At 45.1% G+C, this 24,970-nt stretch overlaps 1 protein-coding gene across 1 annotated transcript; it reads left to right on the top strand.

Annotated features, from left to right (window-relative positions):
* Nucleotides 1–74: 74 nt before the first annotated feature.
* Nucleotides 75–24,970, top strand: Cog6 (conserved oligomeric Golgi complex subunit 6). Its single transcript, XM_050166557.3, has 7 exons — nucleotides 75–566; nucleotides 4,996–5,367; nucleotides 6,986–7,362; nucleotides 11,138–11,393; nucleotides 20,112–20,255; nucleotides 22,865–23,045; nucleotides 23,814–24,970. Exons 1-7 carry the CDS (start codon nucleotides 303–305, stop codon nucleotides 24,221–24,223), a joined length of 2,004 nt encoding a protein of 667 aa, XP_050022514.1. The 5' UTR covers nucleotides 75–302; the 3' UTR covers nucleotides 24,224–24,970.

Genomic DNA, 24,970 nt, shown 5'->3' with positions numbered 1-24,970 from the left:
AAAAAAAGATAGACGTGAAAATAAAGTACTGTATTATTCAATTACTATTTTCACGCTTAGTTGCTACATAGAGGTTGCTATTTCACGTTAAGTTTATGTCGGTTTTCTGTGGTTTAGTTGCGCGTTGATAAAAAGTGCCGAAAGACCCAGCATGTGTTTTCATGTCGTGTGTGTCAGCTTTATATAGATGATGTAGAGCAATGATGTATACGAGCAAGTGTGCATTCCGCCTTACCTAGGGCAACAAAACCAACATTCGCCGATCGTTGTCGTGAGCAAGGCGGTGCTGCGAAAAGAACGCCATGGCCGTCGAGCAGATTCCTGAAGACGTGGAAGCGGCCAGCAGCGGTGACAAAAGCTTGAGCAGCAACCCACTGAGTCGCAAGCTAAACAAACTTCTCGAGGCTCGACTGGAAAATGACCGTGAGACCCTTGAGGCTCTGCGGTCACTGTCCGAGTTCTTCACGGACAACAACATTCGCACACGCCGGCGCTTGCGAGGCGATCTGGAGAAACGGAGCCTGGCCATCAACGAGGAATTCGTCCAGTCTTTCAGCGATCTTAAGGCACGACTTTTACTCAGATTAATTTTGCGACCACGACTCCACCTCAACTTCGCCACTGCCACCATGGAGTGCGATGGGTGGTAGGGTGATTTTGCGGTTGTGCAAAGCAGCTATTTTCAGAGGGACCTCGTGACGAACGAATGATTTGCAATTCGAGGGTCCGGTTTTCTTTTCTTGCAGAGTGATGGTGTGCACCAGTTGGTAACTCACCTTAATGTACAGGACACACAGGAGGAAACCATACGATACGATGCGACTGGCGCTACGTGTCATGTTGTGGTGCCCTTCTGTGTTTCGTGTTCCTGCACTTGCTACGCGTACGAGGCGTTTACGGATGCCCATTTCTGTGCACTCCACACGCAAAGTCATTAATTACTTTAGTATTCTGTAACATGAAGGGGCCCAAAGGCATTACCAGAAATGAGTAATAACGGTCATGAAAAATGTAATAAAGTCAACAGAGGGAACTCGGCTGCTGCGCCACACATTTCAAGTTTCTGATGCTGAGCGCTGATCCTTATTTGCATAATGAAAACACGTCTACCTAAAAGTATCCGTGTTGCGTGCCTCATAATCAAATCGTGGTTTTGGTAGCGGGAGTCGTCGTCTTGGTATTCTTGTCAGCGTGCTGCCAAATATTGATAAGTAAACGGCACAGCACTTGTGGTGGAATGGGTTCTCTGTATAAACATGCTTAATTAGTGTAGTTCATTATGTGACCTTGTTTCAAAGTTATCAAAGTGCCAAACAACAAAGTCAACAAGAAGATGTTCTGATTTATATTTGTTTTAAAGTGCCAAACAACAGTCAGCATGAGAATGTTTTGATTTTATCTGTGTTTGTCTGTACACTTATAAGCAGTAAATTGAGGCTAAGCACTAAGTTGACATTACGAGGAATAAATGGAGCTGGGCAGGCCATGTAATGCATAGGTCAGATAACTGGTGGACCATAAGGATTACAGTATTGGTGCCAAGGAAAGGGAAGCACAGTCAAAAATGGCATAGAATAAAGGTACAATCAGCTTGTGCAAGATTAGTGATCACTGGGAGATGCTTCTGTCCTGCAGTGGACATAAACATAGGCTGATGATGATGAAGCATTACCTAGGTAGCCAGCATACAATGCAGTGCACATAATTTGCCTTAATAGTGCTACAGTGGTATTGAGCATCAAGTCTTCTGGCAATTCCATTGATAGTCGAACTGTGGTGATTGTTTCTTAAGCACTCGGAAAGGCTGTTTGCAATGCTTTTGTGCATGTGTCATTATGCCGTATAAAGCCTAAGTCTGTTCTTGTAGCTTTATCATTCACTGTGGTCTACTGCGTGACATAGCTAAAAAAAAAAAATCTTTGGCCAGTGATAGCAACTTCCACAAAAGACACACTGTAGTGTGTACTGTACTTAATGCAAATGGTGCCAGCTGTGTGTTCTGGCCTCCTAGTGAAAATGGCTTGAAAACATTGGATAATCAGCTGGACAGTATGCAACCAAGGCCTTCAATCTGAGCACATGCTTAATTCACAGTGAGCATTGCATTATTTTATATGTTGTGCAGGATAACGACAAGATGATAAGATACACATACAGTGTGCTTGTTGGTGTTTGGCAATGTGTGTATTGCAGAACCCCAAGGCGTCTATGGGGACTAGTGCAAACACACATCACTGACCAGCACTGCCAGCAATGACCTGCCTTTGTCAGGCTGCTTTCTCCACATTGATCCAGTTCAAATTTAAAAGAAACAGAAATGTCATGTTGAACCAGACTTATGATTCCGCTTATCTTCAACTGCAAGAACCTTATGACAGCCAATCCTGTTTTTGCTTTCATTGCAACACTGCCTTTTATCATCACACGGAGCCTGCAAGTGAAATGAAAGCAACCGTGCAATAACGACATAAAATGTTCAGTTGCAACCCTAGCATTATATCTGCTGGTTTGTGCATGCTTTTTCATCGCAAATGGAAAGCCAAATTAAAGGTTTCCTCTATTCATCTGTAAGCGGATCAAGTGACCCACAGGGGCTAAAAAAAATTTGAGAAGCACTGGCCTGAGGTCGTTCTCTTCTGTATTTGTGACAGTCTGTTGTTTATCAGTAATAGTTTTAGAAGGTATGGACTGGATGTTATGCAGGATTTACAGGGTGGTCCTTTATGAAAGGGAACACGCGAGAGTGGGGCCTGTGCTCTGTGGAGGCTGCTTAGAGCACCAGCAACAGACAGCAAAGGGAAGCACGTCCGCTTGTAGCGCCATCTATTGGCGGTCAGAATAACCAGAAATGACTGATAGGCAAGCAGCTGTGGACTGCCGCCCACGCCAGGTCAATGTGCAACAGGTGGGGCCTGCAAAGCAGCGTTTGCTGCTATCAAACTGCACTCGGTACACTAGCACATTGGAAACGTGGAAGGACCAACATACGCCCGCTAGTTAATAGGCACTCCCAGCATATTTTAATGCATAAGCATTCTGACGAGTACCACAGCAAGATCTGTCGGCCACGTAGCAAAAAGTGTAATGCCTTGTATCTGCCCAAAAATGCGTAATGTGCGATGTTACATTTAATCATTATAATAATGTAGATGATTGGTAGCTTTATAAGCGATGAGGAACAATTGAAAAAAGAATTGATTAGAGAGGATAACAATAGAGATACATAGGGTCCACAGAAAATGTGTGTGGAAGCCTATAGTAGCGGTGGGCCAACTTGAAATTTAGAGGCCAACATAAATTTTGGGGTGGGCCAATTTAAGTTTCGGGCTGGGCCAGCTTAAAATTTGGGGGCGGTACAACTTGAAACTTTGGGGGTGGGCCAACTCAAATTTGGTAGTGGGTCAAGTTGAAATTTTGGGGTAGGTTTATGCACACTTTAACAACTTCACTAGAGTTTCTGCATACTTTGTTGCAGTACGGAGCCCTGGCTTCCCACTCCTCCCATAGCACCTAATTTGCAGCGGTTTAGAAAAGAAGTGCACTCAAGTGAAACGTTAGCTTAGGTAAATAAATGTAAGTTTGTTATTTATTATTCAGGCTTAGTTATTTATATAATGACGATGTTTACTTAATTAACATTAGTTAAGGTTGTGACAAAGATGTTTATATCTGTACTAACAATTAAGATTACTTAATTAGGTCTAACTAATATCAAGGTACCCATAATTCTTCATTATGCTCCATTGATTGAATCTTAGTAACTTTTAATTAGTCTAATTATTTAACATACATTGATTTTAATTAGCCTTGCTATTCCTAATTACCCTCAAATAATCGTTACACTTAACTACCTTTATCTTAACTAATCTTATTAGTCTTTATTAACCTTACTTACACTTATACCTCTCAGTACTCACTATGTATAGTCATGATCATAAATCTCATTAGTGATACATAGTCATAAGGCATTCTCATATACACTTACGTAGGGCCTCATGTATACCTCACGTATACCTATGCATGCAGTGCATCGTGCCACGCAACACAGACAGAAAAACGGGCAGACGGGCAGACAAAGTTCTGAGGGAAGAAGCCCCTGAGTGCTTGCACATTAATATAGGTACGCCAGGAGTACCTAATAACTACCGGGTGTATGTTGGTGCTTTCATGTTTTCAGTGCGCTTGCGTATCCAATGCGGTTTGTGAGCAGCAGGCGTTGTGCTGCAGGCCCCGCTCCTTGCGCAACAGTCATGCGAGGAGGGGGAGTTCCAGCTAATACTAGCAGGCGCTTGCCTATCGGCCATGCCTGGTGATTCTGACCACCAATAGGTGACACCACAAGCAGGCATGCTTCTCCTTGCTACCACTTGCTGGCCCTCTAAGCAGCCTCCGCAGACCACAGGCCACGCACTCGCGTGTTCCCTTTCATAAAGGACGACCCTGTACCATTATATTGTGGGAGGTTCTGAAACTGCTACTGGTCATCTTCCTCGACAGTACTCTTCCTATGTGGCTAGCCTAGTGCCTTTTTTCAAACTTTATCAGAAATTTACACATCATGTATGGGGTTTGCTTTTGACCAAGCAATTATTTCATGTAGTAGGGACAAAAAAAAAAAAAATTTGTATATAGCTTTTCATTGTAGTGTTCTACCCATTGTTGTGGTTTTCTTGTTAAAGACATTTGTTTAAATTTCTCATTTTCCCCCCTGAAGCTTGCATATCTTTTGTAAACATTTCTTTGGACAATATACAACACTCTGTTCCACGTTCTGTTTCGTTAGTTACTTTGTGAGTTTTTCGCCACTGTTTACACATTTATTTTAGAGGATGGGAGCAGTGCCTACCTATATAACTGTGGCTTTTTTCCCATCTCCTCAGTTATGTAATATCCAAGTAGTATTATGCATTTCAATGTACCTACATACCTGGAATTACTAAATAAAGAAAGAAACCAACACTGTTCTGACAGCCATCTCTTTTTTTGCGCCTGCAGGCATCCATGAGTGCTCTCTCTGAGGACATTACGGCCATGGCTGAGGGGTGCGCAGGCATGGTAGAGCGTCTGCACTCTGTAAAGCGCGACACACGCGAACTTCTTGCACGCACGGGCCAGCTACGAGCTGAGGCACGGCGTCTAGAAGGGCGGCAGCAGGCAGCACAGGGCTTTTTAGCAGCATTTCAGCCTTCACCTGAGCAGGCGGCCCTGCTACGGGGCACCGGAGGCCCCATCGGGCGGGACCAGCTGGATGAGCGATTCTTGGATGCGTTGGCCCAGAGCAGGCGCATGCACGACCACTGCAAGCTGCTGCTGCGAAGCAGCCGAGCCCAGGCCGGACTGCAGCTCATGGAGTCGCTCGCTGCCCAGGTGAGTAGCAGTGCCAGCGCTGGCGAGCACAGCAGAGCAGCAGTGCTGAAGAACTGTTCTAGGTTGCAACAGTTTTACTGTGTGCATCAGTTTTTTGTGCATGCTACCTTATATTTGGCAGTGCTACATGCCACGTGGAAGCCACAAATGAAAAAACAATCCTTTGATCCTGTTCGGGCTTTTCTGACCTCTTCTTTGTACGTCATAATGCCAGCAGGGTTGTGCTTATGTCGTCACCACTTTAAAAGCTCTCAATCGGTCATTCGACAAAGAGATGAGAGCGCCTACGTGGCGAGAGCCAGCATTGCGTTATGAAAGGGTAGGGTGCTTGCCTACTGTGGGCCACTGCTTCTTTCGTGAAGCCTTCATTCAGTCGGCATTGCGCTGGGCGCAGTTGGAAGAGTACAGTGGAGGAGCCTTTCTTTTGGAGTATTGATGTGACCCATAGCTTTCACTGCACTGCACAGAGTTAGTCAGAGTATGTGGCTAGGAAGAGACAGCACTTGCATGGATGGAACAAAGCTAGCAAAAAAGTCACAGCAGCCACATAGTCATTCATTGAGTGGCTTTTGCTTTGCTATTGCATCTGTGCATTCATTGTAGGCTGGTGCACAGCTGCATCAATATAAAAAAAATGATAGGCGACCCTAATCTTTGACTTAGATGTCTCTTAGTGGCACTTGCTCCTCGGCCTTGGTGTTCTTTGGCTTAAGCAAGCTAACGTCTTTCCCCTGGCAAGATACATGGGTGAGGAGCGAGTGAGCATGAGCAGGAAGCAAAGTGCGCGCCACCTGGCGAGGCATAACCCCCTAGCGAGTGGCACACCAAGCGCACCTTACGCGCCCTCTCCGGTGCTGACATCAGAGCATGTAACGAGCATGCGCGCAGCTGTTGTGAGCCACCGAGCAGGTGAGCACCAGGAGAGGAGAAGCGAGAGAGGAGGGAGTGACATCACATCCGGTTTGGTAGGCAGATGTTAAGTCTGTCAGGCAATTCTTTTCCATTAATTAGCCAGTGAAATACCGTGCCACTTTCTTGTGTGTGACGTCGTTAGTGACATCATTATTTCTGCTTTCAACTTCCGGGTTACCAGGAATTTCGTCAAGTCGTGCTCACATGGTGGGTCTCAAAAGTCTATGGTTCGGTGCTTTGGTGTGCGGTAATCAGGGATTTCTACTTCATTATCATTATTACAGACACTTCAGTAACTCAACTTGTAACTAAATTTATGCTCTGATATCATAAATATAAGGAAGCCCATGAATATTGTACTGTACTATTTTTTTTTTCTTTTTCAGATTTTTTTCCCTTTAATTTCGTCCCTGGTCGTCTCAGGAGGTGAACCGGAAGTGCTGTGCAAGAAACACGAGTGTCACTCGATGCTCGTGCCACTAAAGAATTTTTAGCACATTGTGGTTTGGTACCCTTTAAAACAAGCACCTTTTTTTACTCAGGAATTTGCTGCACATGGGGGTGTTGAGGGCAGTGGCACCTGCTAAAATGTCATACAGCAATGAAAAGTTGACAAAACCTCCACAAGCTTTTTTATGTAATGAGCTGGCAATGCGCATAACATGGAAATGAAAATGGCTAAACGCCTTCTTCTTGGTCATTGCAGCAAGAGGCGGCGTACGAACGCCTGTATCGCTGGCTCCAGAACAGGTGCCGAGTTCTCGGTGCTGATGCTGCAGCCGAACCGGGTCTCCTGTTGGCTCGTGCCTTCGGGGCATTGCGCGAGCGCCCCCTGCTCTGGGGCTATGCGCTTGACGAGTATGCCAATGCACGACGTGCCTGCGTTGTGCGGCACCTCATTGATGCTCTCACCCGCGGTACTGGTGGTGCGGGTGGAACTGGAGGCTCCAGGCCTCTTGAGTCCCTGGCAAAGGACCCACTCCGTTATGCTGGAGACATGCTAGCCTGGGCGCACCAGTGTGCCGCATCTGAACGGGAGCTATTGGAGCAGCTGCTTGCACAGTGCGGCGGGCTGCGTGGAAGGTGAGAGGAGTGCTGGTTCTCAGGAATTTTGTAAAAAGTCTACGGTGACAAGACTTGACATGGCATAAGGAGGCTACAAAATAGCTAACCATGAGGACAGCTATATAGACAGTATGTGACTATGCTTGAAGTAATGGAGAAACTTAACAGTCAACTTCAATGTCACTGGAAAATTAAGCAGGTTGCCTCATAATGGTTTAGTATATAAAATTATGCATTGTATAAAATTACCATAGCATAATGACAACTCAGTGTTGCGTGCTGAAACCATTTGTGCTTCTGAAGCCATGTAAGCATCCTTTAATGAGGCTCGATTTTTTTTGCCATATGCGACTGCCCAAGGTCGATTTTTTTATTGCAGATCCCAATTCTTCTAAGGGACTTACTTCAAAAAAAAATTCACCGTAACTTTTTTACGGTGACCGTAAAGTGAGGAAAAGATATTTTGTGTTGGTATATATGTACTTTTCATTCATGAATAACAACAATAAAAAAGGAAATAAACTTATAAGAATTGAAAATTTGATGCATTGTTATAAGTTCAAGGCTTTGAAAATGCGCGCACGAGAATATTTTGCAAGATTCAAATGTTCCTGCTCTTACACTAATATGTACATCCATAGCGTAATCAAACTGCGTAGGTGCGCACATTCAAGAAAACTGCGTGGTCGTGTGCCTGTCAAAAAAGCAAAGCATGTGACAAACTTCCACTAATCTTCATCTTATCACCAACCAGAGGCAATTCTCGTGGCACGCCACTGCTCGCTTGCACCGAGGATAAAGAGGGCGAGGGAAGCATGCCTCTTATTCTCAAGCATGCTTGAAAACTAGTGAAAACTAGGCTCATGAAAACTAGTGCAGCGTTTGTTCTCCCAGCTGCGAGGTCGTCTTGCGGCCGTCATGGTACGGCGCTTCGTGCGTGAGTAAATGCGGTGGCCTGGGCAAAACTGCCCGGCTTCCATGCAGCACATTATAGTATAAAAATTTTCCTAATCATCGAAATTACCTATTACAACTTTATCCTACACATTCAAAGGCGAGAGCCTTCGCAATATGCTTTTAGATAAACATTTGGAATGTGTTTCTGAGTGCGATAAAAACAAAAGATAAAAATAAGCTAAAATCTGTCAGTGTTGCCTAGCGTTGTCCAGGTTTTATTGTAATATGCGGGCAACTCAATCATCGCTCGTTTAGAAAAAGACCAGAAGCGGAAGTATATAATATTGTGCTTTTAATATTAAGCACAATATTTCAAACACGTTGACCGCACTTCTCCATTTATGGGACGAGGAAACAAGTGCGTTTGGCATTGAAGTTCTTTAATTAAACGCACAGTGAGATTATGAAAACTTTTCAGAACTAGAAGACGTTTGCCCTGCCTGAGTAGCCGATAGAGTTAGACCCATTCCCTCGACATTTTGGAAAGTGCCCGCTGCCCCGCCTTTGTTGATATCTTCGTGCACACTGCCTCAGTGTCGCTAGGGCCCACTTTCATTCACACATAAGGCCAACGTAAGTTCCTCCCGTTTGCAGTCGGCATCGCGCATTTGAATCGCGTAAGATAGACCAGGGCCACGAGATTATAGGATTCTCGCATAGTGAAGGCGTCACACCGGCGGTGCTATTGCTGTCACGGGTTCACTGGAAGAAGTATTTTTGATATAGTTTACTGAGGTATCGTTTGTCTCTACTAGAAAGGACTTCACAGGCAGTTTTAAAAAATGGGTTATACGTAGCGTCCTTTAACCAGAGACCCTGGCTAGTTTACAGTCAAGCACATGGGCAAGCCGCAATTGTTCGGTGCAACCACAGAGAAAGCCACACACAATGCCTTGAAGGCATGCTCCCCCCTGAGATTTCGTTGAGAGACGCAGGTACCACCCTGAAGCTTATGCTTTCTTGATTAATTTGCTACTTGTGACACTTATGATTACAAATACGAGATGCAACTGTGGCACATTATTTAATATATCATTTAGCTGCTGCAGTCAGATCTTAGCTACGATCCTCGCAAAGTGCCCGTGTTCGAGCATGCGCAGGACTACTCATAGCGTTGTTCTTTTAATTTGTTCCCGGGAAACAGCAACTGATGATTACGATACTCGGAATTGTGAAATTTGAGTGTATCGCGTTTGACAGCGGTCGCCAGATACCCCCGCGTGCTCATCCAACATACGCTGCAAACGGCAGGCTAGCCGGTTGGGTGGCTTCCGCTTCGCCACCGTCGTGTTCGCGTTGCGCTCAACACACTAGTTTTTCACTAGCACTGTTATCAAGCAACGCTTGAGAGTAAGAGACATGCTTCCCTCGACCTCTTTATCCTCGACGCAAGCGAGCAGCGACGCGCACCGACGGTGGCAGCGCCGCAATAGCGGAGCACAGCTGCTCCGCGGCCGTTTTTAGCGGGTTCAAGTTTTTTGACCAAGACTGTACATGCAGCAGTTGCCTACACAACACAACAGCACCACCTCAAACTCACTATGCCTGCTTCTTTTACTAATACAGTAAACATGCACCACCAAAAAAAAAAAAAATTAAAAACCCACTGCTGCCATCGTTGTAACAGGAAATACCCTTGAAATTGCTGAATAGGACACTTACATTTTCATACCAGTAAACAGTGAAGATGACTGCACTCTTCTGTAAAAGAATAGTCACTGAAGACACTAGCAAGCTCTTATTTTGAGACTATTGTCACTGGACATAGCTTAAAATTTTCCCTTTGGTTAAGCACCAGAAAAAGTTCGCTCTATTTTGCAAAAAATAAGAACTTAAAAATCTGAACCCTGGTTATAAGTAGACAGCATGGACAGTATTGTTGGCTACATGCCCGCGCTATTTATTGATCTGTGCTCCATATGTATGTGGTTTTAGTACTTGAACGGCCAAATTTTCATCAAAGCTTACGAAATAAAGAGTGGGAAAAAAGAGAAAGATTGACAAGGCAGGCAAGAGTACTGGTACTCAACTATCAACTGATTTATTCTGAGAAGAATTAAAAAAGAAAACAATTCTTGGTCTGCATATTGGGGCACAGCAAAAAAATGCTGCAAGTTGTGTTTTCTTTTTCTTTTTTTTTTTTTCCAGTCTTGAATTTCTTGAGTACAGTGAACTAACTTGCACAACAACACATCTTATTTCATCAAACCCTTGACCACAGATGTTTCTAGTACAGTAACCTTTTCAAAAGCAGCTTGGCACACCCTTGCTTCTACCAGCTGTGTAAGTTGTGCGACAAGCCTAAACTGGTAATGAAGCTTAAACTGGTAAGCCAAGGAAAGCACAGGTTAAATTGTTTGTTGCTTTAACTGAAAAAAATCTAGAAATGATAATTGGAAATGAAAGTAGACAAGAAAGCAGCTTGCCATCGACGAGAGCCACATCCTCCGCATTACGCTTGTGATTCTCTGCCAATTGAGCTCTGGCAATGGCCGTTCCCACGTTCACATTCTTACGTATTATTTGTACAAGATCTGGCTCTGGGAGTGTTAGCCAACACCACTCATGGCCATGACATCAGCATCGCATGCATTACGTGAGGGCTGTAAGCTCGGCTCCTACTATAGTGGCAAGATTTTTTTTCTGCTATTTTTCTTTACCTTATCATTTCTACATTTTAATTAATACAACAAATAATTTCCCCTATGTTCTCCTTTGCTTCATTATCTTTCGGTCTCGCATGGTTGTGACGAACAAAGTGTCAGACCCCTCAACTCCCCTTCTCGTTCAAGCCTAGACTAAATTTCCATCACCCCCACCCTTTTTCTCGTCCCAGTGGCGGTGGTGGGGAAGCAGCCCTGGACCACATCCTGGCTGGCCTATGCTCCCCGCTGCGCCTGCGCCTCGAGCAGCTGGCCGTTGGGGAGAGCAGCCCACTGGTGCTGTGCCGGCTACGGTCAGTGGTGCGCTTCTACGCGACCACCCTGGGCACAGGTACTGCGCTGGCCATCTGTCTGGATGAGGTCGCTGCGCTGGCACACAAAATGTTCCTCAACAGCCTCACCTGCCACTGCACACGGCTCCTCGACAAGGTATGGCAAGGATGCCATCGCATGGGCAGACTTCAGTTCTTCTTTATTTGTAGTCCTGGACTGCCCAAAGTGCTGCTTTCAGTAAATGAGCACTGGTGTACGCAGTGTTTCGGGTAGTCCTGAGCAATCTGAGACAACAAGTCGAAGATGCCCTTTACTGTACGAGGCTTCCATGGCAATCTTGGCTCTCCCAAGCTCTAGAAAGTAAAATGTCAACATCAGCCTTAAACTTTGCAGCCTTCGGACATCTAAAGTGCCATGGGAGCTTCACTGTGCTTCAATTGGTGGCCACTCTGGTTGCATATGGAGTGACCTGTGTGCTTTATATGTGGACTGCAGATGTCCAAGTTTACTAATATAATGCCCTCAATGGAATAGTGAAACACAAAGTCGTTGAGGTGATGGGTCAAGCTACATGCAAAAACATTTGCGTACTGTCAAGGCTTTGGTTAGATAATAAGGATCTCGGGTGATTACCATTGACCTTCCGCTCTGGTATCTCTCATAGCCTGTGTGTTTGTTTGGGACATTAAGCCCAATTGATTGAACAACCAGCCAGGTGATCACAACTTACTAATGCCCTTGTGCAGCAATTGTGCAATTTTTTTTTTTTTCATGCACACACAGTGCAGATGTACTGTCTATGTGAACAAGTACTTAGGAATGTTCAAGCAAGTCATTCAGGGCATGGAAGAAATGGCTAATGCAGTGTGGATACAGTCAAAGCTTCTTAATTCAGATTCCGTGAGGATGCCACGAAAATTTGAATTTTGCAAAATTTGAACTAATGAAAGTCAGAGAAAAAATCGCTCAGTTAAGTCGCATGTATGGTCCATCGTAACGTGAGTGTGCTTGCACACATACATCACGTTGATGAGAGCAACAATGTCTATACATAAAACCTCGTTAGACCATACCCGCTTAATTAAACAGTACTTTCGTTTTAAAAGCAGTAAAGTCAAATCCCTGACTCAGCGGCCATTGAACATAATGTGTTTTGTATCCGCATAAACCGTACCAGCTTATTGCGTACGTATCGGTTAACAAGTAGTGTTTCAACTTTTCGTCGCGCAAACACCGCGGTGCGTCGTCTCCATCGGGCGGCCCGGCAGAACAACAGGCCTCAGAAATCGGAACAACGGCCTCCAAGCGCCCTGTGCGTTTGCGCGTGAAGCCACATCAACATCAACATCATTTTGGCTGCATGCCAAAGAGCTTTGTGGTGTCGTGCATGCGAGGACTCGCGTCATGCAGAAGCTCAGATAAAAAAGACGCTGGATGCTCAGCATAGAAGGAAAATTGAACATCGTTCATGCTATCGAATGTTACACGAAGAAGTTGGCGCTTGCACGCGACAGGGATCTGCTGTTAACTACGGTGTGTGGCATTTGGAATGCGAAGAAGTTGCTCGGCAGCGCTGCTGCAACCGCGAAAAGATGTCGGCTACGAAGTTCGAATTTTCGCCATCGTTGCCTCTGTTGTTGCCAAAGTGTCCACTAGCGACAGTGATGAGCACGACACGGAAAGCGACAGCACGGGCGATACAGGCCTGACAGTGGCAGAAGCTGCATGTTACGTCACCCTCATGAATGCAATCATTGCGACGAGAACAGTACCCCGCAATGAAAAAGGTGCCCCGCGACTTCTGCAGCGCTACCGCGCCTGTGCACGGAGAATATGCAATGCCAACGAGGAATCTTCCATGCGAGTGTTTATCGAGAAGAGGGGGCAGGCTGAAAAGCTGGCTCGCAGCTTCAGTAAGTTCGAGGCTGCTGTTGTCACTACTAGGCTGCCACGGCATCAAACAAAAATAACACTTTTGTCATGTGAAGTGAATAAATACTGCATGTTTTTTTCCCATTTCAATTGCACCCTCTCTGAGTTCGGTTTTTGACAGGTAAGTGGGTGATCTCATGCTATTTCAGTTAAGCAGTACTACCGTTTAGTACGTACTTTTTCTGAGCTCCGGCCAACTACGGTTTAATGAGGTTTCACTGTAATAGCCGAGAAAATGTACAATCCAAAGTGACTCAAATATTTGGCAGGCTCTACTGTAGGTGACATTTATGTAATGTGAAATATTGTGCAAATTGTTGCAGCATGAGACGCTGGTGCAGCCAAGCTGGTGGGGCTCGAACAGCACACACAGTGTCATTTTTACGGCTTCAGCAAGCTTAAACTTCTCAAATTCGTCTTGGGTGAGCAACTTTCTTGAGTGGTACATTTTGGCAGCAAGTTTTGACATGCCCAGTAGATGAGAATCGTTATGGCACAAGACGCTGGCGCTTTTTGAGCTTGTGAGGGCTGCATGGCCTGCGACACGCTTGGTCATTTTCCTATTGCCCAATGTTTTAAGACGGCAATGGGAAGCCAAAATGAAATCAAGGCCGCCAGAATACGATGCCGTCAGAATGAAACATGGCACTCACTATGTGCCGCCTGCAGCAGAGAACAGCAGCGCATTTGGGTTCATGCTTATTAAAAGCATGTGGCATGCTTCCAATGGCACTGGAAAACAGATAGGTGAAGATGCTTATAGCGATAGGGTTGGTGGTGATAGCTGCGAATGCGACATGTAAAGACCCGCGAGGAGATTTGCTGGTACTGGAAGAGGAAACTGAGTGCGTGCCCACATTTTCACATGCCACGAGCAGGCGAGTGCCGCAGAAAAGCTGCTGTGGCGAGCACCTGCTGCTCTCAATCCTGCGTGTGTGATGACCCTAATATGGGGCAAAGGTTCGTGTACTCAATGGTTCGGTTGGTTCTCTTAGGCGGAGCCTCCGAGAACCCAATTGAGGACAAAGCCGTTGGTTTGAACACACACACAAAGACTTTTAATCAAACTAAAAAGAGGCATAAAGTAAATAGAAGGAAACAGAAAGCATGCCTAAAATAAACACTCAAGCAGACATTGCGGCAGGGAACACATATAGGGCTTGCATGAGGTTAACGGGTGCGCGAGTCCGGGCTTGCCACGAGGGCGGGGACGCGTCACAGTCTCGACGCGCCGACAAGCTGGCGAAAGCAGTGCTGCCGGTCTCACCATAGGTCACGGTGTAAGCTGACCGACCGGGCGACCGAAGTGCGTCAGCTCTGGCTAGGCGAGGTAAAGCAGGCGGCTTGGTGGTGCGAGTAGATGGCGTCGGCGTTCTCGCCGGGCAGCTGGCGTAGAACTCGGGCCCGAAGCCCGACTGTTCTCGTCTCGCCCACGGGCGCAGAAGCTCGAACGCCGGCCTCGGGCAGCAGGCAGCACGACAGACAGGGCGGCATTCTGGCCGGGCAGCTGGCGTAGAACTCGGGCCCGTAGCCCGACTGTTCTCATCCTGCCCACTGGCGCAGAAGCTTACCGGCGTTGAGGAGCTGACGGCACGCTCGGGTAGACGGGCGACGCACAGGAACAGGTTGGCAGGAGGCCCCGGTCGGGTGAAGTCCTGGTGGGCTCGGGTCCGGAACCCGACGGCCCGTCTTCAACGCCCGCTCCGGTGGTTGACCTCCTCCTGCCGTCGCTTCCTGGGACTCTCCTGGCGTCTCCCCTGCGTCTCCTTGCGTGTCCTCTCTTCTGCCAGCGCACCACGCTTTTTCTTCTGGTCTGGCCGATTTGGCATTCTCGGATTGGCTGCCTGACGCCCCGTGGTCTTTTCTAATTGGTTGCTTTTCTTCTTTTTGTTGTCTTTCCTGCGCTGCGCGTTCTCGTGCCGGACGCTCTTCGGCGTCGTCGTTTTCCTTCTTCCACCTCGGCGCGCGTGCACTCAGTGTCGTCTGCTCTTGACCGTCGCGATCACCGCACCATGTCGCGCACCACACATCACAGCGTGCCTCACTGCTTTTCAGATTCAGCAGACAAAAACATACATACATTTCGCAATTTGGCGATGTACTGAACATTGGTGCCAACATATTTGTTTCCGGGAACGTATTAACCGGTTAAAAAGAAGCATAACTATATTGAGTCGTTTTTTTTTAGTTCTCGGCCACAAATGGCACCGAGAAATCGTGCGAATCAGGATTATATCAATCAGGTTCTGCTATATTTATTTGATACGTATGAGCACTAGGACATGATGAAGGAAAACAAAAAAAAAGAATGAAACCAAACATACTGACCCATGTACTTGTTTATCTTTATTGGTTGACCACTTTTCACCACCCAACAAATGTTATCGCACAGCGCAGGATGCGCCTGCATGTATCGGAAGTTTCTCAAATGTTATTGATGCTTCTATCCATTGTTTGTTGTCACTGAACCTTGTGTAATTTGATTTCATGTATGTACGATGCGAATGGTGTAGACCTTTCTGGAAGACACGCGGGCACCAGCGATTACTCTGGAACCTTTGATGACTGATGTATAAAAGCCACCACGCTTGACCCGCAGATCAACCTTTCGCCGATCGCCGACTGTGCTCGCCGCTATCGCCATTCTTTGAGTGTAGCCTGTTTTTGAGGGCACAGGTTCGCCCAGTAAAACGCTAGTTTCGTCATTCCCAATTTTGCTGCTTTTTTCACCGTCACTACTGCGTGACAATACGAAACACAAACATTGAGGATACCGTATTTACTAGCATAATGATCGCACCCCTGAATTTTGCCGTCAAAATTCAAAATTATTTCTTTCCCGTGTAATGATCGCAACCTGAACTTGTCGCAGCAATATGTCGTGTGCCAAGCCTAGCTAATGATGATCATGCTTACCATCTGTCGAACGCTACAAGGACGACTCTTGAAGACATACCAAGCGGTCTGCACGCACCCAACATTCTTAAGCAGATGCCCCATTTCATTCTTTTCATCACTTTCTGCACTTCCATGAAAAAAAAAAAGCTATAACCAAACTTGCCTTGGCTTTATTATTTGTAGGCTTCATAATGGTTTTGGTGAGCAACAACAACATAAAGGGTGCCTTTCGATTCTTCTCGTCTGCACTCGTGGGCATGCAACAAACCGCAAGCGGCAACGATAGTGGCCACGTTTGCACTGATACGTTAGAAGTGTACTCCAGTCATACGCCGACGCTTGTAACGCAGCTAAGATATTCGCCCACCCTTAGCGGAAACATGCTGTATTAGGATAGCAGTGAAGACAAACGCCACAGTTTCCGCAGCATGCCCGCCATGTGTTTCTATGTCACTGGCAGCTAATCACGGCCATCTCTGTTTCTGTCCCCTCAAAGTGAACATGGCTACGTTATTGTCGCAAACTTGCCGATATTAACGATATTATTCATTACTGATGTGAAAGAAACTGTTTCAATGCACGTAATGTACTCACGAGAAGAAAAATAATCGCGTTCGGCGCATTCGGCTTGCTCCGCCGGCCACCATTTCTGTTTTGGTGTCCCGCACTGACAGTGGCAGCCGCCTGCTTGTCATCCCGCAGCAAATGCCGGATGAAAGAAGAAAATGTTTCTTTTCATGGGAAATTTAACCCGCGTAATGATTGCACCCCTGAATTTGCGTAAATTTTTTTTACAAAAAAGTGCGATCATTATGCAAGTAAATACGGTACAAAAATATGAACCACTAATTACATTTTAACAAGAAATAGTCGCGAAGTTTGCTGCAGAAAGAACTTTCATTTGTTTTTCCTGTAAGAACTGGCGGCAATGCATTCCACTCATGCACAGTTTGTGGGGGGGAAAAAATAAACATTTGAATGTTTTCTTCTTGCAACGATACTTGGGAATTACTGATGCTTCTCTTGCATCTCACAACTGTAATTGAACTGAAAATAATTATCTATTTTTAGTCCAACCCTACTGCTAATAGGGTACGCAAAAATTTTATAATTTTACTTTTCTCCTAGTCGACTAGGAGAGAATAGGAATAGGAGGTTATAGAATACTGACACAATCCTACAGTTGTGTAGTAACAATTAAGGGTATTATGAATTACATTGCATTTGAAAGAAGTTTGCTGCATATTCTTTTCAACGCTTTCAATAAAGTCACCATGATGGTTGGTTAGTGGTACTACGCCTTGTGTGCTATTTTCTTGAGGTTCACTTCTAAAGGCCTGATGACGGCTTCAAGTACTTCCCAAAATTTCTTCTTTGGCCTCAAGTCGGCATGCTCCACCTATCTTAAGTGCCGTCTATGAGAAATATAGCAGAACCTATGATCCCAAAGGCTTTATTGCAATTTTATTACGCGTAAGAGCCTACGGAGTTTTGGCCATTTATGTGAACTATGTTTGCCAGTAAAGTGAAAACATTTTTTCTGGCTTGAATTTTTTTTTTTTACTTGCAAAAGTGCATTTATTTAACATAGTGCTGCACTGCAGAACACCTTGAAAAATGCATGCAAGTTACCTCCCTTTCATTGTCAGGCAGTTGCTTGCTTGATTTATTTATTTGTTTCCTTGCAATTTATTTGCGTCTGAGCCAATGTTTCACTACCAAGGTCACAGCTTTTCATTTGAGCACAATAGAGCCAGTCGCTATAATGGCTTTTGTTTAACAAGACCTTCAATGTTGGTCAGAGGATGCTTGGAAGGCAGGGAGTATAATTAAGTTTACTGTAGAGCTTGTTCTTCAACCATGCAACATGCATGTGCCAGATGGAAAAGTTGGTTGTTGTTTTACTTCGTTGTAATGTTTTGCCACTACACAACGTTTTCTTTTACTACGACAGCACGCTCAAAAGTATGTTCGCCGCATCTGTCTATCGTTTCTGTTGCAGCATCGTTGTCAAGTCACTGTTATTATGTCATCGGGCCTCCTCTTCGTCCTCAGCTACACACGTGCCGCTTGGCAATGAAAAACAAAACTTTGCCCAACACGGCCACTGGGAATCATAACTCATACCCCTGCAGCAATGTGCAGTTGGGAGTAGAACAGAAACTTGGGCAAGTTGGTATGGATTGATTTTCTTGTAGAATTCGGCGCGCACGAGCATTGAGACCACGAATGGAAGAAGCACACAGACAGAAGCACTGTCCCTTCCTTTTGTACTCGCGTCGCTAGTGCACTCTAAGTTCTGTGAGAAAGTGCATTTGGGAATCCCACACTTGTTGTGTGTCTCATGTCCGAGTTCTTTACATCCACGTCGAAAGTATTGCTTCATCAGTACACTGTTCCATCACATCAAACCAGACATGCTTCCCAGTCTTCTACAACGGTATCTTCGCACTTTGGTAACTTATGCAAGGTTCTGTGCTTTGCATAGACTCTGAGAGGAGTGCCATCTGTGCATGTAACTAAAGAGGCCACGGCAAACAAGGCTTCACTGCAGAAAAGATCTTACGTGTATCTCAGAGGAGGATGGCAGTGTCTACTGTAAGAGCATGCTGCTGTTGCTTCAAACGAGTTCAAACGAGGTGCTCTGTCCCGTTGTCCTCTCTTGTATGCTGTGTATTGTTTTTTGGCACCTTAAATATAGGTATATAATGAGCCCAGGGCAAGATGACGTGCTGAAGTCTGCGTATTTTTTAAAATTATTATTATTATCCTTGTGTATATTGCTCAACATGCCCACCATGCCTCGGCGCGTTGTAGTCCATATCAAGAAGTATGTATATGGGATGTTCCTCTTTTTTTTTTTTTTTTCTCTCGTGTTAACGTAATTTTCTTTGTATCAATCATGCCATGTAGCACAGTTCTACTTCTTGAGCTTGATTACTCTGAGAGGCAGACAATATTTGCACGAGCAATCAAAATGAATATCTGAATGATTAACAATCTTTTTTTAAATTAACTGTTAAACTAATTTCCTTACGGCATATTGCAATTTATGAATTGTAGCGAGTGACTTAGAATGTCACGTCCACTTAGAACGAATTCTGAGGATGACACCAGCTTTAAAACATTGATTCCCGAAGCTTGCGACGAAATGCACCAGTTTCAGTAATTTTCTCCTTCAATGCATAAAAAGTAGGGCTTAAAATGCATAAAAAGTTGTTAGTTTTGAATACTAATCGAATACTTCACACTAACCATTCATATTCGTATTTGAAAAGTAACTACCTACGTATTGGGTGTTGAAAGGCTATTTATACAGCTCTTTTTAAATAGTGATGAGTGATATCGTGCTGAAGACTGATCGTATGTCCCTGATAGCCGTCTTTTTTTGTGCTAGTCAGTACAAGCGTAGTCTGCATTTGACTATTGTACGTTCAATTTGATATTAGATACTTACTATTCATATTTGATTCATATTCAAAAAAGTTTGTATTGATAGTGCTAATCTCAAAAGTGCTGCTATAGTTTCAATATTCGTTTCAAATGGATGTGTCTTATGAAATCAATTTGTGTATTGCAATATGTGCGTTAAAGTAATTCATGAAAACATTGATTAGTGAACTTTTGTAAATTAGTCAATTATGCATTTTGACTTTTAGTGTAAGTAATGTCTGCCTATTCAGGTAATCCAGCTCAATAATTAGATTTGTGCTATATGCCACAAGTGATTTTTTAAAATTCTGTTAACATTAAACTAAAGCTCCAGGTATATATAACGAAGTGTACTATGCGAGAAGAGAGGGGGTTAACCGAGGGTCCCGATTTTTATTAGTCATATCATAAGAAGCCAACAAACACTGACACCAAGGACAACATAGGGGAAATTACTTGTGTTTAATAAATGAAATAAGGAAACGATAAATTAATGGAAATTAAAGTGGATGAAAAAACAGCTTGCCGCAGGTGGGAACCGAACCGACAACCTTCGCATGGTAGTATAACCAACTAATAACCAAGTGAACAATGGCAATTCTGTTGTTTTAGGCGGAGCTGCCCCCTGGTGACCTGGGTGCACCCCCGTTTCTGCAGCAGCTGCTGTCACTGGTGCGTGAACTCCTGTCAACGCGCGATGGCTCCCTTGCACCTGTCGACCAGAGGCAGAAGGACCTGCCCGACATACTTGCTCAGGTGAGCGCTGTATAGAGACACTGCAGACACAATCATTAGGCAATTTTAGCTAAGCATTACTCTCGGCTCATATTCCATGCACCCAGGTGCTGCAGAGAACTGTGTAAATTTCACGTTTTTGACGACTGCGTGCCCCAGAGACATGAGCAACATGCGGTACGCCTGGCAGCAGGAAGACAAAGGTTCAAGTAGATGCCATGTCATGTTCTGCTCAAATGATACGGCGGTGAAACCAAGGCAGCATTCCGGTTTTCTGCTGCTAACATTAGTGTTGTGCACTGGCATTCCCGCAGAACGGGTGTGTGAATGTTTAAAGTATGTACGCATCTGAGCAGACAGCACAGTAAACACTCGGCTAAAGCTGTCTGTTCATAACATTGAGGTGTGCTTACGTTTTTACAGTTGCAGCTGCCCATCCAATAACAGGCACATTATCCCCTCCAGGTGCCAATTCTGTCCTGAAAATTTAATTTGAATACATCTTGCTCACAGCTCACTTGCGAATCGTGCAGGGTGCAAGCCGTGTGGCAAAGCTCTGTCCGCCGTTTCGTTTGACACACTTCATGACGTGCCTTAGTTGAGTAAGAATCTACGACAAACTTACTCTGGAGCTTAACTTTGCTTCACATAATAGTTGGTTTTGAAGGACTGTAACACAGAGCATTTTCCCTGTTTCTGATTCTACTATTTGTGGCAATGACAGACACATCTATATTGCTTAGTAAAGAAACAATATGAGGTTTGCAAACATAAATTATGAAGTAAATTGATTTAAAATGCTTTAGAAGTTTCTTGAAGAAAGAGAAGTTTCAAAATATGCCGTAAAAAAAGAATCAAAATAATGTAGCTTTTCGTCATAAAAATAAAATGCCTAATTAAAGGTTAATATCATAATCATCATCATCATAACCGTACAGTTGATCCTGGATATATCAAACTCAGTTTTATCCAGTTAGTGTCTATATCTAAAAGTTGCAAAATCCCCTTGAAAATTCCATCCAAGTTACAGCCATGCACTACGTGTACATTGAACGCTTTGGCAAGTAGGTAATTTGTGGTTGCTCAGTGCCTATGGTGTTGGACTGCTGAGCACGGGGGCGCGGGATCGAATCCCGGCCACGGCGGCCGCATTTCAATGGTGGCGAAATGCGGAAACACTCGTGTACTTAGATTTAGGTGCACGTTAAAGAACCCCAGGTGGTCGAAATCTCCAGAGTCCACCACTACGGCGGGCGTCATAATCAGAAAGTGGTTTTGGCACGTAAAACCCCATACTTTCTTTTTTGATTAGGTAATGATTAAAATTGGCAAGTGGGCAAGTATTGCAGCGCCACATTACCTAGCACAATTCATCAGCTTCCCAATATGCTTGTCACTGGTGAGAACAAAGATTGTCATTAAATAACTTCAAAAAGAAAATGTGCTCTCAGCAGCAAATTCCAGATTTGCGGCAAATGAGGTTGAAATTGCCATAGTGCATTGGCCACTATGGCTTCAGAGTTCTCTGTTATTCTCCTTTCATCAATATGACAAAATTCAGAGGCATCTGCTGATTATGTCTGGGCATGATCATTGTTTTCAGCATGAGTGATCAGAAATCACTTACAGAGCTGAAGTCAAGTAAAATACAATGTCATACTGGATGTTAGTGTCTTCTCAGTGTGTGCACTAGAGCACTGCTAAACTAAAATTGTACTTTGTGTAGTGCAGTTCTTGCCTGGAGTCAGTGTTGGAAACATGTTTGTTGGAGCATGAAATGATCTAGACGTAGACGATAGACACAGGACAAGCACTGGCTCTCAACTGAAGATTTTATTGAAAACACACACACACACGCGCGCATAATTGCAACACAAAACTATCTGTCGACCTTTAAGTCCTTTTGCACTGCAATATATTACCATACTAACTCGTCCCACTAGCGATCCTTTTGGAAACATGCCCTGACCAAAGCAAGTTGATAGCAATGCAATGTGAAAGCAGCGTCGGTGGGCCGTGAGTCAGTGCCATGTTGTATGCTTCGCACCCGTCACTTTCACAAGCATAATGTTTTGAAGCAACATGCTACCCAAAACTTTCATGTAATGTTATGTAAATGTATGGCATCATGTAGTGGCACCACACACATGGAACTCGCTAAGCACAACTGAGTTTGTCGCTAAGCACAACTGAGTTTGTTTTTTATTTGTGCACCAAATTTGTATTAGGTGAACACTGCTTTGTGTCACTCCTGTTGACATACATAAGGTATGATGCTAAAATTATTTTGTAAAAGCCTGAGAAAGGACCTCATGTTGTACTCAGAACCAGGCTCGAAGTATAACATCAGGGTTTTTTTTTTTTTTTTTTTTTTTTTTGCCTTTTGCCCATCAACACTTCTGCAAATGTGCATTGCTTTTGTGTGTCATCACACTCTGCTAAGATGTTCTATCTTGTGCCCACAGCAGTGGTTGCACTAGGTTCTTTATTAGAACTTTTTTTTTCTGGGTTGTGAAAAGTCTCCTATTGCATCCTATCTGCACGAACACAGTAATTCGCTTTTCTGGCAGGCAGTGCCATAGTGAAGCTCTGGCTGGGAATATTTTCCAAAGGAGTGCTGCTACTTCCAGGTTCTAGAGCCAGCATTGGCAGCGTGTGAGCAGCTGTCGAGCAGGCTTGCCCCTGCTGACAGGTCAGTTCACCTCCTCAACTGTCTGCAACTCGCTCAGACTGGGCTGGCTGTGCTCGAAATGACGGAACCATGGCTGGATGAGCTTGAGGCACGCCAGAAGCCCCACATTGACTGCCTTGGTACGTGAGCATTCTATAATTTAGCTGAAGGATTGTAAAAACCTAACAAATTCATCTCTTCTAGCGAGTCAAAAAGCTTGCCGCAAGGGGTCTCAACTAGTGTGCAATCAAGTGCATTCAGTGTGTTCGCTATGTGCTCACTCAGTTAGTGCACCTTAGTTCTGCGTCAGCACGATTCCCACTAGTATTGAACTCTGCTTTATTCAAACAAATTATGGATTCTGGTGGAGTTTGAATCAACAATATTCAACTGTATAAACGCTAATTTAAGCCCCATATTGTTTGTTTCCATTCTCCTTGTCTTGCTTGTAAACGTCGGCTCCATATTGTCGCCTCAGAAAATTGCAGCTCGACACTGGACTTGTTAGCATTCTCTGCACACTTGGGCAAAAAATCTTCACACAGCCAGTGAGAATCTATGTGGCATTCATGTGTGGAACAGTACCATGGCGCATTTCTGTACATCCCTCTTTCTGTGTTCCTGGATGCATTGCCATGCTTTAACAGGACAGGTGGTCACAGCAAGATAGAGACTTGAAATGATCAACAGTTGTCAAGCGAGGGATGTGGCTGGAGCCAATGTTTTGACACGGGGACAAGACAAGTCCCTATTTGAAATGTGAATTCCAGCAACACCCCTCGTTGTCGAACGAGTGGTGTTGCTGGAATTCACCGCTGATTGCTTGACATACCCTGTTATGCGACACATCAGTGGCACCACTGGCACTGTGACAAAAGCCTTTCTTGCTCCCATGCATGGCCCTGCAGTTGAGGAACAACTGGAGCACTTTGTGAGCCGGTTGGGCAGTGCCTTGGCTGAGGACCCATCCCGTAGTGGCAGCATTGTGCCACTGCCAGAGCCGCTGTCCCTGCAAGCGCTGAGCCAGGGCCTGGCCGAGCTGTGCGAGCAGCCCGAGGCTTGGGGCACGCTGCCGCCACTGGCGCTGCTAGTGGGACGCCAGCGGCAGCAGACAGTGCGCCGTGCCGCCCTGGACAAGCTGTGGCACCGCTACGCCCAGCTCCACATGCGGGTCTATGCTGCTTCAGATAGGGACCTGGCCGAAAGGCTGCCCCTAGCACCAGACACCCTACGGGAGGCACTGCTGCTGCCGCCCCTCACCCAGCAGGCAGTGGAACAAGATGGCGAAGGAGGCCAGGGGGCTTCATCATCCACATAGTTGCTGTCACCTATCCTTGTCTCATGAGTGGCCATGCGACAATGGTTTTTGTGGCTGAGAAATAGCTCCCTGTTGGCTTTGATCCCCCCGGGTCTTTGAGTTCCTTTATGGCTTGTGGATTGAGCTACACTTCACAAAAGTAGGCACTTGGGCTTGTTGGTATGGCGTAATAATTCGCTGTACAAAGTGGAAAGGACAGGGCAGAGGGGACAAAGAACAGTGCTGATTGTCATCCTCTCAGCCTTCGTGCCACCCTTTCCACACTGTATAGTAAATTATGCTAAGCTTCACTTTGGTAAGTGTTAACATCAAGTTTATGCCCATCATTCCTTCCATGGCCCAGTTGGGGGTTCCGGTGTCTTGTAGTGTGCTCAGTTTTACTCCCATTACAAGTGTGCTGCACTAGCTACTAGCAGCACATGCATAGGGTCTGGCCAGACACCTCCAACCAGCAAACCATGCTTAGAACTAGGGGCTTGCAATGTGTACTACACTGAAGGAGCACAGGTCAGTAAAACTTGGAGCACCCAGGACACCTCCTGGCATTTGGCAAAATCAGTACCCTCAGCACGCCACTGACTGCTTAGGATGCTGCTACCAGTAGCGCAAGCATGCCACTGATGAGGCGATCGTAATTTTAAAAGACGCACGAGATACAGCAGAGAAACTAAAGTTGGAATGACACTAATAATGTTAGGGTTTCCACTGGAGAGTTCATTAAGGTTCAAATAAATTTTGACAAATTTA

Source organism: Dermacentor andersoni, chromosome 1 (assembly GCF_023375885.2).
Source record: "Dermacentor andersoni chromosome 1, qqDerAnde1_hic_scaffold, whole genome shotgun sequence".
NCBI lineage: Eukaryota > Metazoa > Arthropoda > Arachnida > Ixodida > Ixodidae > Dermacentor > Dermacentor andersoni.
The sequence above is the reverse complement of the archived record's forward strand: the minus strand, read 5'-3'. Positions and strand labels throughout refer to the sequence as shown.